General features: G+C 37.5%; 1 protein-coding gene across 1 annotated transcript; it reads right to left on the bottom strand.

Annotated features, from left to right (window-relative positions):
* LOC131695324 (alkyldihydroxyacetonephosphate synthase-like) lies at positions 1 to 2,008 on the bottom strand. The gene is made up of 2 exons (XM_058983789.1): positions 674 to 2,008; positions 1 to 609 (listed from the first exon to the last, which is right to left on the bottom strand). Exons 1-2 carry the CDS (start codon positions 2,006 to 2,008, stop codon positions 166 to 168), a joined length of 1,779 nt encoding a protein of 592 aa, XP_058839772.1. The 3' UTR covers positions 1 to 165.
* Positions 2,009 to 18,366: the final 16,358 nt, after the last annotated feature.

Below are 18,366 nucleotides of genomic sequence, written 5' to 3'. Positions count from 1 at the left end.
TGTCATGTTGCAATTCTGCCACCTGACTAAAATGAAAACAGTCATAAATAGTTGCGTCACAAAAATGTGACTTGCCTATCTGTTTATAGTAAATTGTTTACTTCTTGGTTTTAGCGTTTACAGTATAAACGTGCAGAAAGCCTATGAATCACAGCTGTACGCTTATCAATCTGGAAACAAGTTGCCTACCGCAAATATATTATTCGGATCCAGTTCTTTTTTGACTGCTTTCAGAAGTCCCATCCCAGCTTTGGTACTGGTAGTAGGGAACCACTTGCTGCGAATCTTTCCAATGCCATGATGATGCGAGACCGTTCCTCCGTTGGCTAAAATTTCCTCTCTGGCAGCATCTTCAACTTCCATATACGCCTGGAGGGAGCGTTCTAACGAACCGTTCATTTTACACGATAAGTAGAAATAAATGCAGCATCCAGTGTCGTAGCTCTGAGTTAGACGGTAGCTGAGTAATGGATTCGTAAGGAGCTTCGAGCGTCGCTTACATTCAGCATGAACTGCACTTTTAACATTATGGCATATTTGAATACTTTTATCCCACGAAACAGAGGTCTCAAATGAATCGCAAATTACATTGTGATCCAATCCAAAATCCTGAGGAAAAGAGAATCTAGGTCATTGATTTCCAAATTCTGGTACAATATCAACCAACACTCACCCGAATGTAAGCAGCAATGAAGATCATCAGAAAGCACTTCTCACTGTTTGCCGATCCGCCATAAATTGCACCGTATTTTGACGCTATACCATAGAATTCCTTCTCATGACTACTCACGGTTTTCGCATCACCTTCGAACATTATTGCACAAGCGGCTATCTCACTAATGGAATAACGATAGTACTTTTCAAGACAAAAATCCTGAGCTTTCGTCAGAATCCTCGAATACCATTTATTTTCCGTAAGAGTTTTTCCTAGCATCACCTGAGTATTATCCATTAGACGTATACTAGCGGGTTGTAGACGTTTTTCAGCGATCTCGCGAACAAATCGAACGCCTGTTTCATAATCAGGAAATACCAGCGATCCGAATTTTGATACTTCGGCAATTGGCCTAACTTTAACAATAGCCTCCGTGACGATCCCAAGTGTACCCTCCGAACCAAAAACCATGTGATCTATGTCAGGCCCACAGGACACCCTTGCTGCGGTATATTGCTTCTCCAGAACACCTACTGCGGTTACAAGCTTTATTCGAATCACAAGATCTTCAATATTTCCGTACGTATTTTTCTTCACACCAGAGGCTCGCGTGGATATCCACCCTCCAAGTGTAGAAAACTCGTACGAGTCCGGATGATGTCCCAGTGTTAAGCCTTCCTTTTGCAATTCCCGCTCGATATCCTGACCGACGACTCCTGATTCGAAACAGGCAGTCAAATTTTCTTTGGATAACCACAATAGCCGATTCATCTGAGTCATATCGATAACCGCAATCGTGCGGTCCATGATTTCCGGTGTCCGCACAGCTCCGGATACGGAGGTGTTACCTCCGACCGGAATCAACACAACATCATGCTTCATGGCTAGTTCTACAATTTTAACCACCTGCTCGTGACGATTTGGCCATAGCACCACATCTGGTATTCTTTTAATACTTAAGCTCTTTACGGCAATAAGATCCTGCACACACTGACCATGGCTTCGTACAAATCGATCCAAGCCTTTTTCGGAGTAATCCACACCGAACACTATCAAACTGGCTAGAAAGTTTTCATTTTTCAGGGGTTCCGGAAACTCCGTTGGCTCTGTAGCTACCTGTACTGGTCGTTCCTCCAAATCGAAACAAGTTTTGAACTTGTTCCAAAAGCTTCCCATGTGATTCTCGCCGGCATTAAAATATCGGTTTCCGGAACAGTACAGCCCTTGCTCATCCCTTAGTAAGCGCGTATCCTTGTACCCCCAACCATCCCAGCGCAACACGTTGTAACGTTGTTTGGGAAGCACCGATTTGATCTGTCTTGGAAAGGGCTGATCACCGTCGCTGGTACTCATCTTAGCTCAATACCGAACTGGACTGACTGAGCCGTGCCCACACTGGCGGTTTATAGTTGAAACTGTTATTCTTCAGCGTATAAGCAAACGTGCGTGTTGCTCAATCGCAGCGGTTTGTTTTTGCCGGTACTGAAAGCAGATAACAACTCGCTAGCATATGGTACACTAATGTACATGTTAAGGTGCCAATGAAAAGAGCCCATGCAGTTGAACAGACTAATGTTTAGGGACGTTTCGATAATAAAATACATCGATACTTAGAATCGATACTGGTATCGAATGCAAGTACTGATAGGGTGATGAGCCTATTTTGGCACCATTAGGGAGAGAGTCGCACTATTTTTTGAACAACTTTAAAAGAAGCCATATTATCTATAACCTTTCTCAGAATAAAGTATCAGTGTACTGTTACTTAAACATCTTTATAATGCTTACTTAGCAGAATTGCCTCAATTTTCAGCATAAATGCAAATAAATGTTCCATTCTGAGCATCTATTCCCACCTTAACGATCCAATTATCGCCTCATGGGTGTGCCAATTTCCACCTCATCGAAAAACAATCTAGTTGAAACGCAATGCCTCATATTCCATTTGCGTCGATTCTAACTAGGTATCCAGATCATGGACGCCAACATGTGATTTGTAAAACGAATCATTCTGCTTTTTTCAGCCGATCAAAACAAACGTAAACATCACGCACATCAATGAAACTCATCAGCTGTTAGTAGAAGAGCGCCCAGAATTGCACACGCAGAAAAAAAACCATTCGAAGGTTAGCAGCTGGAATGACAAGTTTCACATCACACATTGCTTTCTCGCAATCCGAATTGTATGTGCAGATGAAAATAAAATATCTGCAATCAACAATTAGTTGAATAACTTGAAATAATTGATTACTTATACCTGAAATTGCATTACATTATATTTACAAGTTCATGTTTTGGTTTGGCCGCACTGATAATTCTTTTCTGCATGATGGATACAAAAAGTTAGTTTTGATTGTGGTAGTGTATCAGCAAAACATGCCAATAATAGGAACCCCCGTATTTAGTTTTATCCTATTATAACACTAGGCCTATTCTAGTGTTTGACGAGTGATTTTAAAGTGAAATTATCATAAAAAGGTTCTCCAACTAAAATAAAGGTATGTATCAGTGCAATGTTTAATATATTTGTGCTGGAATAACGAGATATGAGGCGGTAAATGCTGGCTCATAAGTGTTTATTTTGCTAAGCGCCGTTGCATCCAGTTTCGGTTCACTACGTGAGTGAGGCGGATTAGTAGATATTTCAATAAGGTGATTTTGTTTTAATTAAAAGTTGGATTTAGAGGATAGTTCTAAATACATATGTGCACAACAAATAAAGAATATAACTTGAGCTTATTTTTTCTCACCTGTTTTAGCCAAATCGATAGTGTCATTATCTCATATGCTTGGTTCGAAACCAAGGGGTACGAAATACGGTCACAATAGGCTCTACTGCCATAATAGGCACATCACCCTACTTTCGATATAATCGTAGTCGCAGTATCGATACTTGAAAGTATCGCCATTCGATTCCGCACTTTTACCACAGACTAACAGACATAACACTATGAGGGAATTCCCATAAAAACATCGATCCGGCAATTTTCCCAGAACATTAGCTCCACCTTTTATGCACAGTCCCAAACACTCATTTGCTGATGGGTTACCCCTCAGGTTTGGGAACAATTTTTCACTAGTGGTCTATCCCCCATCTGCTTGTTCATAGGTCAGTGGTGCCATAATTTCAAATGTGGGCACAGTCCCAACTACAAATATATTTAAAATGACCGTTAAAGCGGGCGAAGCATTGTTTTCGAGTGTTATGTCTGTTAGTCTGTGCTTTTACAGTAGCTTAATTCCCTGAATTAGGTAATCTGCAAACCGTTGTTTAGAAATTCAGTAGTGGGTTTTGTCAGTTAACGTTTTGCTCTGCTCCTGGGAACAGAAAAACCCATTCGACAAATATATTTTATTGATCTGATTCGTTTGATGTTGGATCCAGTCGACGATTATGTCAGACGTCGAATGTCAGAAAAGATAAACAATAAATAATTTGGCTGATCAGAAAGTCTCATGGACTGTCAAATAATGGGCAATGTTCGGAATCGATGTTTTAATCAAATGCGATTGGTGCTCCAGTTATTGTAGCAACTCAAATGTAACAACCGACTCCGCGATGGTTTAGCCTGAATAGGTTATCACATTCCACTCGGAAATAATTCCAAAATCGTTCATAATTCCGAATCGAATACTTCCAACTACTGGTTCATTCGATTCTTTTCGATATCGTGAAGATTGTATCGATATCAGTAAAGTATCGTGATTAAAGTATCGATACCAAAAAATCGAGCGTCGGAAACAGAAGTATCGATTCCGTACTAGTATCGAAAGTATCGCAATGTCCCTACTAATGTTGTACAATGGCTTCGGAGAACATCGTTCGATCTCGAAGTACTGTACGAGATATTTCAATTATAGACTATCATGGGGCGTTCATTGTAAAGTTGCCTGGCTTTCTTATTATAATTGTAATATCTCTCAAAGTATTTCAAAATTTCTTCTGAATTCTCTACACAAGCTTTTTCACATAATTCTTAATATTTGAAGAAAAAATATCGGAAAAAATTGGTCCAACCATAAAAAAATCAATTTGTTCATAACAATTGCGGAATATATAAGTTAAATAACGAAATAAAAATATTAGAGTATTCTTTCCAGCTCATACTCGATACTCATCGCATCCATTATTATTAATTTTTTCATACATCGAATAGTTTCCGAATTATAAATGATTGGAAAAAAAGTTCAATGTTATTAACTTTAAAACTTGACCTTTCAAAACGATATATATAAAAATTTAAATTTTTCGCAGTAATGTCGTAAACCAGTCCTCAAATATATGTATTTGCAATTTTTTCGTGACCCCCTCAAGAATGTGGCGCACAATAACGAAAAATTACACTAGTTCACAGCATTTCTGAACTAAATAAGCTAGTGGTCATTTTCAATGTAAAATCGTGTGCTGAATCCGAAAACGAGGTCCAAAAAATTTACAGTAGAACAGTTTTCGAGTTACAGTGAAAAAATGAATTTTACCTTTAAAATTAAAAGTACGTTCAGTAAAATTTAAATATCTTCGGTTGTAGTATATCGATATGAAGTATTATTATGTTGAATTAAAGGTAACTTAATGCGCTTTCGATCGTTAGAACATTTTGTTTTAGTGCGACTACTGGTTCTGACGTTATTTGCGAATCTATTGAACTTTTTCTTAATTTTTCGTCGTTTTTGAACAAAAATGAGCGTGATTTTCGGCAAGATAAAGCAATCCCAAAAATTATATTTTTATGGGTAATTGAAGCCTGCTAATAACCAATGAAAATAAGCACTTGTTAGTTTAAATCCAATGAAAATTGCGAAAGTTATTCATTTTTTTGTAAAATGGCAATTTTTGTGTTTCTCTGGGTCAACATATTGAACCGTCTCGATTCCACTTTTTTCTAGGGCTTGTTTAATAATATATGAGGGACTCCCTGTCAGAATTCTATTAAACAAGTAAGTGGAAGAATTTTGAAAGAATTTAATGTGGGGTAATATTCTAACTCGTTTATCCTAATGACTCAGGACTTCTTATAACAATAATTTCAGCCTCAGTGGAGTAATGTCATCAAAAATTCGGCATTAATAAATACGCATAATATTTACATGTACAGAATCGTATATATATACAAAACACATTGTAAACTGCACGATCCACAATGCCTGGATACACACATCGGAAGCTTATGACTGTGCAAAATGCTAATTTCGGGCACTAGCTTCACGAATGATGACTTATCCACCTATTTCGTCACGTTTTGTTCTACTAACAATTTATTTTACGTTATCAAAACGTCTAGAAGTTTATAATTTGAAATTATATTGGATTCATATTGGCTTCTATGATGTACCGATTTTACTGTACTGGGTCACAAAACTTCAACATACTACAATATATTGCGTAAAACATCTAAGTGCAATTACAAAATATTCTACGTTCTTCTAATCATTGTTAAGTTCATATTTTGAGATTTTAATCCTAAAACAAGTCTTGTTCGATGTCCTACATAGTTTCAAACACTTTGCAGGTGTGTTCGCTGTATGAATCTCCATGATATTCTCTGGCAATTGGAATATTTTGATACAAGAGCAATTTTTCAAAAGGGCGTAAACGTTTCTACGTGTATGAATTTCAAAAATTTTTGTTCGATTACTGTTTTTTATACAGCAAAACTCTCTGAGAACAAGTTACAGGGAATGAATACTTCTGTCTGTCAAAAATATACACTGAAAAAAATGTTGTGTTATTTTTCAAAAAAACAAAAATTTATGATAAAAATTATAATGGCGAAAAAACCCATTTTTTGAAGTTTTTATATTTTGTTACCAAAAACCTAAAGAGAAAAGAAACATTTTGAATGTGATTGCATGATGGAGAAAAAATCGGTAAAAAAGTTTTTCTAACAATAACTTCGTACATGTTTTCAAATTTCATACTAATTGACATACAAAATTGTAATTTTATTACAGAATATAATTCTAAGCACCATTTAAAATCAAAATGCATTTAACAAAAATCTTCCAAAATGCGATAGTTTTCGAGATATTTGAAATTTTGCTCGTTCAAAACAATTAATTCCTGTAATTATGCTCTTTTTAAAAGTTATTCGCGTTACCCCATCATAAAATGTGAAAAATTTAATGTTAATCGTTTTAAAGACGTAAAAGCAATTTTTGTAGTGTATTTGGATCATGGAGAAGCTTTCAATAAAAAAGTTTTCCTAACAACAACTTTTGACATATTTTTATAATTCTTACTATTTGCAGTCAAAAATACAATTTTCTTTTTAAATATGATTCTAAACGTCATTCTAAATCGAAATGCTCTTAACAAAAATTTTCTAAAATGTAGCAGTTCTCGAGATATTTTAACTTTTGTTTTAACAACACAATTATTTTGTTTTATTACGACCTTTTCATAAGTTAGTCGCATTTCTCCATCAAAAATAATAGGTTTTTCAAAAGGCCCGTAAACTTTCCTGCAATTTTCTCTTTGACATTAAGGCGATATTGTAAACCATTTGAAAGTTACATGAAAGCAACCAAAATATATTTCAATCATAGGGTCTGATGATTAAACTATATAGTTGAATCATATTTTGGTTGTTTTCATTGCATGACGGTGAAACGTGCAAAGTTTCATCGGAATCTAAGATGGTCGGTCACGATTTTAATGATTTTCGGACGGATCTTCGTGGAATTCCTCAAAACAAATTTTGTATCGTAAGAGTGTTTATTTTATGTAACACACTTATGTCGTTTTTCATTGAAAAACACTGGGCGGTGGATTGCACTGGTTTTGCACTTTCTAGCAGAAGTGGGAATGAAACACGTCTAGTGGCCTGCTCTTCTGCTAGAAAATGCAACACCAGTGCAATCCACCGCCCCGGGGTTTTTCAATGAAAAACCCCATTAGACGCAGTATTGCATACCAATCATTCGATGATTTATAATTTCATTAAGCCTGAAATCATTGTTTTTTTTTTAATTATAGGGGTTTTGAACCTTAGGGTCATTCGCCTCTTTTCGGGTTAGAGAAATCTCTTTTGGACAAATCTCTAACCCTATGTGCGGGGTTGGGAATCGAACCCAGGTGAGCTGCGTACAAGGCAATCGATTTACCATCTACGCTATGCCCGTCCCCGAAATTATTGTTATCAGACGTCTTTAATCATCTGGATAAACGAGTTCGAATATTACCCCACATTAAATTCTTTCAAAATTATTCCATTTACTTGTTTAATAGAATTCTGACAGGGAGTCCCTCATATATTATTAAACAAGCCCTAGAAAAAATTGGAATCGAGACGGTTCAATAAGTTGACCCAGAGAAACACAAAAATTGGCATTTTTCAAAAAATTGAATACCTTTCGCAATTTTCATCGGATTCAAACTAACAAGTGCTTATTTTCATTGATTATTAGCAGGCTTTAATTTCCCATAAAAATATAATTTTTGGGATTGCTTCATCTTGCCGAAAATATTGATCACACACTCATTTTTCTTTAAAAAAAAGATTAAAGATTCGTAAATGACGTCAGAACCAGTAGTCGCTTTAAAACAAAATGTTCTAACAATCAAAAGTACATTCAATTACCTTTAATTCAACATAATAATATTTCATATCGATGCACTACAACCGAAGATATTTGGATTTTACTGAACCAACTTTTAATCTTGAAGGTAAAATTTATTTTTTCACTGTAACTCGAAAACTGTTCTACTGGAAATTTTTTGAACCTCATTTTCGGATTCAGCACGCAATTTTACATTAGAAATGGTGCTGGAATATTGAAGTTCAGATTCTTATTTTGTAAACTAGTGTTACATCACTTCCACTAGCGTCGCGTAATGTTTACATTTTTCGATGATCCATGAAAAAATTGGCTCAAGGCCAAACCGATCGATCATCCTGGATAAATGATGCTTTATACAAGTTGACGGAATATCTCTTTAAAATAAAATAACGTAGGTAAACAAAGTTCATCACATAAAGCAGCGCATCATGCACATGATAACACTCCATCAAATCCATTCGGCCATTCTTTCAAGCTGGTGTGCGTCGAAAATGATGCGCATGAAACTGGGTACTTAAGCGATTTATTTGACTTCTTAAAGGCTTGTACTGGCCGCTTTGTGCCGAACTTTTATCGAATGGATTTAGTAGTGATACGCCGGTTGGGCCACACCCTCTGTCCAACTGACGAAATTGATTCGCTAGTTGCACCCTGGGACAGGACGTGAGAATACAAAAAAGAAAACATAACGTAAAAAGGCAGCCCAGGAGAACTGTCAAATGCAGCCAGTCCATTTAAACTATTTAAGGTAGAAAGAGAGACTATGCAAGCCGAACGATAAAATGAAAAGTAAAAAAAAGAAAACATCTATCCGCAGGTTCCGTCCCAGGTTGGACCGACTGGTAAACGTCAAAGATTCTCTTAAAGAGACGTTAGTAGTCTAAATGCATCTGTTCACATCTCTAAATTGTATTGTCAGATTGATTGTCAAAGTTAATTTGGATAATAGAAAATTGGAAGTTTTTGACTAACAGTTTTGATAATTTCAAAAATATTTGAAAATGCATAGCTTATTACCTTGGCTACTGAATCAAACTTTAGTGTGCGACGACCCATGTGAGCTTAATTGTCTGGAATCATCAAAAAGCAGAATAAATTGGATGCATTTCCCTGGTGGGAGGGAACGGCAAAGAGGAATAAGTAGTAGTAGAGAGTGAGAAAAATAACAACACATGAAATCAAACCGCAAATAATTCATAGACTAACGTCTATTAGTCTGTGGTATAGCATACAGCTTCTACCGTGACGCAATTAATCTGAGACGCAGTTCATTCTAATGGATTTTTATTTCGAGGTAAATAAACAAACAAACCAATCAAACAAAGCAGAGAGTGAAGAGAAGAGCGTTAAATTTCCAGCTAGACCCAATGATCTACATTCCTTCAGCGACACTTTCGGTCAGGTGCGTGTGAAGTCGGCCCAATATGTGCTCTGAGCACATAGCGAATGTTGGTCGAATCGCGGTAAGCGTTAGAACAAAAACATCGCTATGTATTTAAGCTTCAGGAAAAACATTTCTGCAAAAAACGCATTAACTTTTCAAGGTCCCTCAAACAAAGATAGGTAGGCTGCGTGGACGTTTTTTTTGCAATCAGAGTCGTGTCGTATTAGTTCAACGATCTTAGTGCTTTCCTTCCTGGGTGCTAGTGGAACTGGAACAAAATATGATAACTGGATTGTGCGTCTAACGCTTTGCCTTTATATAAAAAGGACGAATGAAAGAAACCAAACCGATAATGATAAGCCTGTAACGCCTATTTATTTGCAATTAACGACAGAGTATGAATAGTGACTTCAGTATACATAAACCACAATTCTGTAGCATAACGCACGTGTAATTATGCGCTTTATTAATTTGTACAATTTCAACTTTACCCTATAGAATTTACAGTTGGATCTTTTTGAGTACACGGTGTTTTATTTAACTTCGCCGAAATTTAAAAAAACATTTTCTGGACTGCTTCAGCGATCCTACTGAGAAGAACCATTCTACAGACGAATTTTCTTTCGAATCATTTTTACTTTATGTACTTGGTTAAGAACAGCAGCTTCATTAAACCGGCGAATCGATCAAATGTTTGCTTCACGCTAAACACATTAGTAGTACGTGATTAAGTGCATGGGAAGGCGTAGAGTGTTGAGTCTAGAAAATGTTCGCAATGACTCGTCTAATCACTACACTGTGATTCTGACATTCTGATTAGACGAACTCGTGATGCCATTTCCGTATCAGGGGGTCATAAACTGTTAAAAGCATTTACGTTCGGCAAACTACAGCTATTTAACGTTGCAGTGCAGATGCCAAACGTAAATAGGATGTATTTTTCGCACATCATAAAATTAGACATGCCTAAATAACAATATTTTTCTCTGGATAAAACAAACAGTTCGGATCGGATGAAGTTCGGTCCGCTTATAATCCGGACATATAAAATCAAGTGTTTCTCGGGATTGATTTGACGTTTGAACGATGGGTAATGTCAGAGACATAACTGAAGTGCATTAGAATACATTTTAACCTGTTGATTCTGATTCGACCATTGTCGCTGTTTTCTAGAAGATAGATTGTAAAATCTATAAATGCCAAATTTTAACATAGATTTCGGCAATGAACACACTAAAAAACCTGTTTTAATCCACCTAGAAGTGCAATTGTATCTTTCTCATTTATTCAAACTATGACTCATTGGCTGGTTATATTCAATGTAATTATGGAAATGTCTACTACATTTCAACCACCAAAGGCATCAGTCACAATACCAGTGTGCTCTCTGCTGCTACCCAAGCCAGCGCAAGTAGTTGCTTTTTTCTTGTGTGCTTTGTCTGAAGAACAAAAGGGACCGTTACTATTATTCAAGATGACTGAGTCTCGACAACAAAATGTGATTCTTCGGGCCAACACGGTGGCCATTGACTTCCGGTCTTTCCGCATAAGACCGAGTATTGGTGATGTGGAACATTTGCTGAAGGAGAAAATGCAGCTTCGGTTTTCAGACGTCAGTTTCATTTAGTTGGAGCACGTCAGACACGCGGTTCTGATAACGTTCAACAAATTCGCCCAGGCAAAAAGATTCATTTCGCAAAACAACTTGAAACACGTTCTGGATTGTGACACCGCAAAAATCAAGATCCCTGTGTATATGGATAACGGAAACGTGGAAGTTAAATTACATGATTTGGCACCACGTACTTGCAAAGTGGCCATTAAAAGATTCATGTCGTATTTCGGAGAAGTGGAATCAATCACGGAAGATACGTGGAGGAACTACTTTCCAGGTATTTCAAATGGTGTTTTTGTGGTGAGAATGCAGGTAGACCAACCCATTCCCTCCTATCTTACCCTGCAGTACACAACAGAAGGGGGTGATACCATTATACAGCGAACTCTGCCAGTTCTGTGAACAAACGGCACATTACGGACAACCCTGCCCAGAAACCGCTAAGAAAAGCTCATCTACAGAAACAAATACCAACACTCAGTCTCCAATATCATTCCCTGAGCCACAAACGGTTGCCAAATTTGTAGCTGCCGTTCAAGCAATAATGACAACTGCGAAAGCCGCGTCAAGTACCACAACCTCAACAGCTAATTCTAGCAACGAGGGAGCTACTAGCAATGACGGAGGGTTCACGGTCGTGACCCGAAAGGGAAAGAAGTTAGGAACAACACCTGATCGCGAACATCAAGGCAGTTACCCCGATGATGACCCGGACATGTGCGAAGACGACAAAGATACAAATGACCCCCATGGTATAGTTGACGTGAATGCAAGGATTTCCCCGACACGAAAACGGATCTCCGCGCGCAATGGCAAGTCGCGCGCACGGGATCGATCTTAGCATTAATTGTTTATTTTTATTGTTTACATCATGTAAATATATAAAAGACCCACGGCTCCGTGAAGCTCGTTAGCTTGAGCCGTGCCAAATAAACGAATTTAAAAAAGTGTGTCTGCGTCGACTTTCGTGGTATTCGTGGGATATGTGCTAAATGCATATATCTTACGACTACCACGAAAGTCGACGCTGACACACTTTAAACAAGAAAATAATATATTTAATTAGCATAATCAGCATGAGTTCAATGTTATTTTTATGCGATCATATTTTGAAATGGGGTGAGAATGGATTTGAAAAGGGAGGAGGAGAGGGTTAGCAGAGTGAGAGTCGATTGGAGTAGGCCTTGTCTCATCTTGAATGACAAGATTTACGTGAAAACCGAGATTTCTGCCAGCTGCATGGACTCCTCTTACTCACTGCTCGTCATAAGTTCGATTACCCTTAGGAAGTTAGAAAGCAGAAGATGTCTAAGTTTGCCAGAAATGTATATGGTTCGGCAGGAACTTTGCTGGTGTGGAAAGCAGAGCACCCCGTTCGTGAAAATCTGAACGGTCAATGCCATTACTCGAAAGATATCCTGGAGTGGTACAAGGCTAGGGAGGTCAAAAAAATCTTAATTCCCTAATCGCAACAGAATGGCGGGTAATTGAAAAATTCTGGGCCACCATGAAGCATCCTAAGGAAGTGAAATGAGAGCAGACATGAGAAAAACTTGATTCCTACACAAAAACAAGTTATTCAAGACCTTATGAACAGTGTTAAGAGGAAAGTACGTGCATTTGGATATGGCTATGAAATTGAATGAAACTGAATATATATGTTTAATTTTTTCCCCCGAAAGTTTGAAAACGATCGCCTGAATGGGTGATGTAACCTGCACAATGTCGAGCAACACACACCCCTGGGAATACGGGGCAACAACCAACATGAACTCAACCATGAGCCAAATTGACATTTGGAGGAATATGAAGAGAAGTTAAAAGAGCTTGGAAATCAGGCGTGCAACTAAAATAGATTATAACTACTAGAGGGAGAAAAGCGCTACTGTCTTCATGTATTTACGGACTGAAACATGGGGTCTCGCTCTAGCATGTTGTATGCCATTACTTTGACATGTGTGTACCTGGGGCAATAGGTGTCAAACTTCTGGGCCTAGCATATGTGAGAGCGAGATTATAAATTTTCAGTGTTACCAGCGACATGCGACCTCTAGTAGTTATAATCTCTTTTGTGCAACTACGTAGCGATATATAAAACTAACCTAAAATGAATGCTAAATGGAATTATCCTATCATAAAGACATTCATTAGCATGGACTACTAGAGAGCGTAAAGGTAACTAAATTAGAATGTGAATTCATACTATGTTGCGTTTCGGCTTCGCCTCATCAGAAACCGACACTAACGTATTGTCGGAATAGATTAGCGCCGGCTTGACGCAAATCCCTTAAAACTAAAACACACTATGTGTTTCAATCAAACGACTGATCAAACGTGATGTCCCGTTCGAGCAGAAGTTCTGTTTATGCCGATGAGACACAAGTGAAGCCGAAACTTGTCTTGGCTTAGCAGGCCTATGCGAAAGCACTATGCTATATTTCACCCTAAGGAGGAAAATTTGGTAAAAACCAAAATTTCTCACTAGGGTGAAAATTTGTTGGTAAAAACCAGTCTTTGTACAGGAGGGCACAAATCCTTATTTCATACTATGTTGCGTTTCGGCTTCGCCTCATTTTCACCCTAGTGAGAAATTTTGGTTTTTACCAAATTTTCCTCCTTAGGGTGAAATATAGCATAGTAGAATGTGAATTGAAATCTTAAACCTATCTAAATCTACTTGAATGTACTTAAATCTATGATTTTGTTAGCATCGCAGTTTCCTGGACGGAAGAATAGCTGTAGGCCAGATAGCCGATAGAATTGGCAAGAAGACCGAGTATCACTAAACGTAAGTTGGCGCAGGGTCTTACTAAAGAACACATGAATTTAGATAGATGATCATTCGTTGGATCAACAACAGGTGAATTTTGACGAAACTGTTTTTAATTGCAATATGATTTCGTACAGCATTTACACTTTTCCAGAGTTTCTGGAACGTTGAAGCACAGACTAACAGACATAACACTATGAGGGAATCCCCTCAAAAAACATCGATCCGGCAATGTTCCCAGAAGACTAGCTCCACCTGTTATTCACGGTTCCTACCACTCATTTGCTGGTGGGTTACCCCTCAGCTTTGGGGACAATTTTTCACTAGTGGTCTATCCCCCATATGCTTGGCCATATGTCAGTGGGGCTATAATTGCAAATGTGGCCACAGTCCCAACTACAAATATTTTTTAAATGACCGTTAAAGCATTGTGTTTGTGTTATGTCTGTGTTTGAAGTTCCATGATTTCGAATGTTTTGTTTTGAATCATGTTTAAATCAGAATTACGTTACATATTAAAAGTGTAATTGATCCCACGAGAAAATCATGGCGATGAATAGTGCGTAGCATTTGTCTTTAACAACAAAAAATCTGCGTCTTCTTTGGAAAAGTACAAACAATACCTATTTGACGATACTTGCGCAATAACACTCCTTCAGAAGAGTACGTCAATTGCATGCTCATTAGCAAATAGTAAAACCGGTAGTAACCGTCCAATATTTGATAAAGCAATGAATGTTGGTGGATAGGTATTTGTTGAATGTTCAGCATGTTTTTTTTGATATAGGTCGATCAGTAGACTGACTGTGAGAGAATAGACAAACAGCGCCCTTAAACATAGTCGAAGGAAGGAAACAAGATGAATCCTATTAGTGGAATATCAATTAAGGTACCAGCAATAAACCCTCAAATCCAAGGAACCTACATTCACGACTCCGCCGTTAATCCACCTAGGAAGGAAGTTTCATTTTAAATGTGCAAGCATTTACCAATTTTTGACCAAACTTTAATTTATGCTGTCAATTTGAAAGCAGTCAAACAAGTCACGCAAGCAGTTGTTTTGCCTGCTCATTCGTCCACTGCGCCGCGCCAGTGTCACCCTATACCAACGATGCGTGAAAATATCCGGTCTGGCTCGACAAAGCGTCAGTTTTTGATTTTAAATAGGGGAACTGAGGGGAAGCCCGACACCCTGGGTAAGCCCGACACCCCACGACTTTTCCCTGATATCAAATTTTAAATCATACAATAATGACAGGATATTATTAGTACGATTATTTTTGGCATTTCGATACATATCGATGCCATATGGGTTCATAAACGTCAACAAAATAAACAAAACAAGCGAAAGCAAAGTTGATGCGCTTTTGGATGTTATTTTTAGTTGATACATTTTAAGGTTTTAATGACACAAAAGCTTTGAAAATGACCAGTTTTTTTGTCACACATTCTATTCTACTCTCCATATCGTTATTTGTATGTATTGAAGATAAGTTTGAGTATTTCAATACTGTTAATTGAGCATTTAACAAAAATGGGCGCTGTTGGGGTAAGACCGACAGTTTTTGGGTGGGGTAAGACCGACACGGTGTTTAGATAATTGGGTTCGTTTTTGATTCGATACAAACGACTGGGTATATTTGTTGTGTTCAATTATACTATAATTACGTCATGTTAATAATTGAAATACACGGAAACTACGTTTTTGCATTTATTTATCAGTATTGTCTCAAGCCGACCAAAAAAAATTAAAAATTAATTGAACGTGATTCATAATAATATTACAAAAAAAAAACGAAAAGTATAATCTAATATGAGATTTTGAAATGATATTGATGAAAAAATTTCATTGACCGTCGGATTGTTGATCAACAGTGTTCCGAAAAATCACAACACGAACCGGATAGCTTACTACGAAGCGTGCGTCACTTCTAAGTGAATGAGTCCTAGTAACAGCGTATATAATCTGCTTGCAGAACAGCTCTTCCTCGTTAGAATGGCTATAGAAGTGGCAATAAAGCTCGAAAGAATTACTTGAGAAAACCCGTACCATAATATAAACCATGCGTTAAACATTATTTATTCATAACACCACGCATTCGAATGCTCTTCCTCTTGCTACGCGATGAAACTACAGAAAGTATGCGTTTGCATCACACATACTCATATACACATAATTGCACTTTATCACACATACACAATACATTTTTAATGGAAAAATTTGGACAAAAAGAAAGTTCAAAAGGGGGTCGCTCTTGCCCCTTTGGGGTGTCGGTCTTACCCGCAGCGTTTTTAAAATGACATTTTTCTCCATTTTTTGGCAACCAATAATTTTTAATGAATTCAATTTTTTGAAACGCTGAAAAAATTATATTTTGTTAAGAACCACCTAAACAAGGATTATGCACACAATATACAATTTTAGGAACTTTGTGGAATTTTTGAAAAATTATTGCGCTTAAGGTGTCGGACTTGCCCCGCGTTCCCCTACTGCATTTTTTTAACTCGATTCATCCACTTGCCAAACTTAAAGAGCTAGGGGAAGTGTGCCTAAGACGGACATAGTGCGTGAGACGTTCTATTAGTAACATTACTCTATCGATTTTGTTGGCTAATTTCGGTAAATGGATGACTAAGAGAAACGAAAGATAGGAAAATCGAAAGACGAATAGGTGTTCTAGAACGAATCAAGTTCAAGCGGAAAACTGGAGTTAGACAGGCTCATAGGGGTAATGTCGAAACTTGCTAAGAGTTATCAGTTATCAGCATGTTTGCTACCGACGCACGCCGGCAAAAGACTTTTTGCGAATCTTCACCATGAATCGGCCGTGCGATCGTTATTCCTCTACTGCTAGCCATGCCTTCATATGTCACCAAGCTGTCACTACCGTTCCGAATCCTATTGTGATTGTACTTCGTATTGGAAAATCTGATGATGATCTGATAAGACGAGGCTGAGGGAAGTAAAAATTTAAGACGCTTACTTCTAGTTTTCCAGAAAATTATTCTGTCAATATATAATACTCTATCTTGTAGTTCCACATGTTGGCTTTCATGTGTTCAAAGGGGATAAGTTACAAAAATCAAGATGTAACTTTTTTAAAAGAAATAGAAAACGAAGAAATATCTTCAATTTTTCCAGACTGCGGGTGAAACGGACATATGGTGGGGGTGAGACGGACATATTAGGGATATGATGATCACAACAAAAAATATCTTAATTTTCTGTTTCTAACGGATGTTTTTGAGGATTTTGTGGTTCTTCTTAATATATGTCTTCAATTTGAGGCGAAAAAATACATTTTGGGGGTCCAATTTAGAGTTGAAGCAAATGTATTTTCTAATATCATTTTGCCGTTGTCCAAAAGAGAGCTATACAATCACTTCCATTGATCACTTATTATACAAAGCTGGTAAGTTATATATTAAATGTACCATTGGCAATATCAGTTCCTCGATTGCACATAGCCAGAACGCGGGACCTGCACGAAGTCGTCTACCTTTTCCAGGTTCTAGGAATCCCCTGTTTAGCCTCGGTCGCATTAACATGCATTCTGCAAACTACTGTGTGTGAGACTTCGGCTAGCTTGACGGTTCTTTACGTTTGGTCACTAGATTTTCGTTTCTATACGCGAGACATGCATAAAAGGATGAATCAATGGTATTAATCAAGACTGTCCGTCTTTCCCCACCGGTACACATATTTTTTAAACGTTTGCACTTATTTACTCACATATCTACTTACCTGTTATTGTTCACGAAGATGCCATTTAAGAGTTACATTAGCGAAATAAAAGAAAAATCTGCGAAAAAATGATTTTTTCCTCGATAAACCTTAAAATCAGAGACTTAAAAAATACATCCGAACGAAGTTGCACTACTGATTATCAATGTTTGCTTACATTGTACGCGTTTAACAGTATTCAAGGCCTACTTAGTGGCTCATACTTCAAGGATATCCATAATGAGAGGATACACATATAAGACAATTGAATTTTATATGGTATATGCTTAAAATAACAATGTATCCGTCTTACCCTACCTGTCCATCTTACCCACAGTTCCCCTATAACAGGTTGTGTTACTATAAACATATGCTTACGTATGTATAGGCATTCGATGGACAATAGATTTACAACAGGTTATTTGCCTGGGAGTAGCATTGATGCAAGATAATTCGGTGCAATATTGCACAACAGAGATCTCTCATAAATTATGTATCTATTTGGCTATCTTCGGTGCCTTGCATTTCCCATCCATTCGGTGAAAGTTGAGTAACATTTTTTGAAGCTTGAGGTTGATTTTTCATGACAGACAGACCTTAGAGGAACACTCATTTGTAGACAAATATGATTAGGACGTTTAAACCGACTGTGAAAATT

This window comes from Topomyia yanbarensis, chromosome 1 (assembly GCF_030247195.1).
Source record: "Topomyia yanbarensis strain Yona2022 chromosome 1, ASM3024719v1, whole genome shotgun sequence".
In the NCBI taxonomy this organism is placed as follows: domain Eukaryota; kingdom Metazoa; phylum Arthropoda; class Insecta; order Diptera; family Culicidae; genus Topomyia; species Topomyia yanbarensis.
This window is presented reverse-complemented; position numbering and strand designations above follow the sequence as displayed.

What these genes read in the sequence shown, in the direction of transcription:
- LOC131695324 (XM_058983789.1), bottom strand. Translation starts at nt 2,008, where the DNA reads ATGAGTACCAGCGACGGTGATCAGCCCTTTCCAAGACAGATCAAATCG. An exon ending in TCATTGCTGCTTACATTCGG is followed by an intron (nt 610 to 673) that starts GTGAGTGTTGGT and finishes TCTTTTCCTCAG; the next exon opens with GATTTTGGATTGGATCACAA.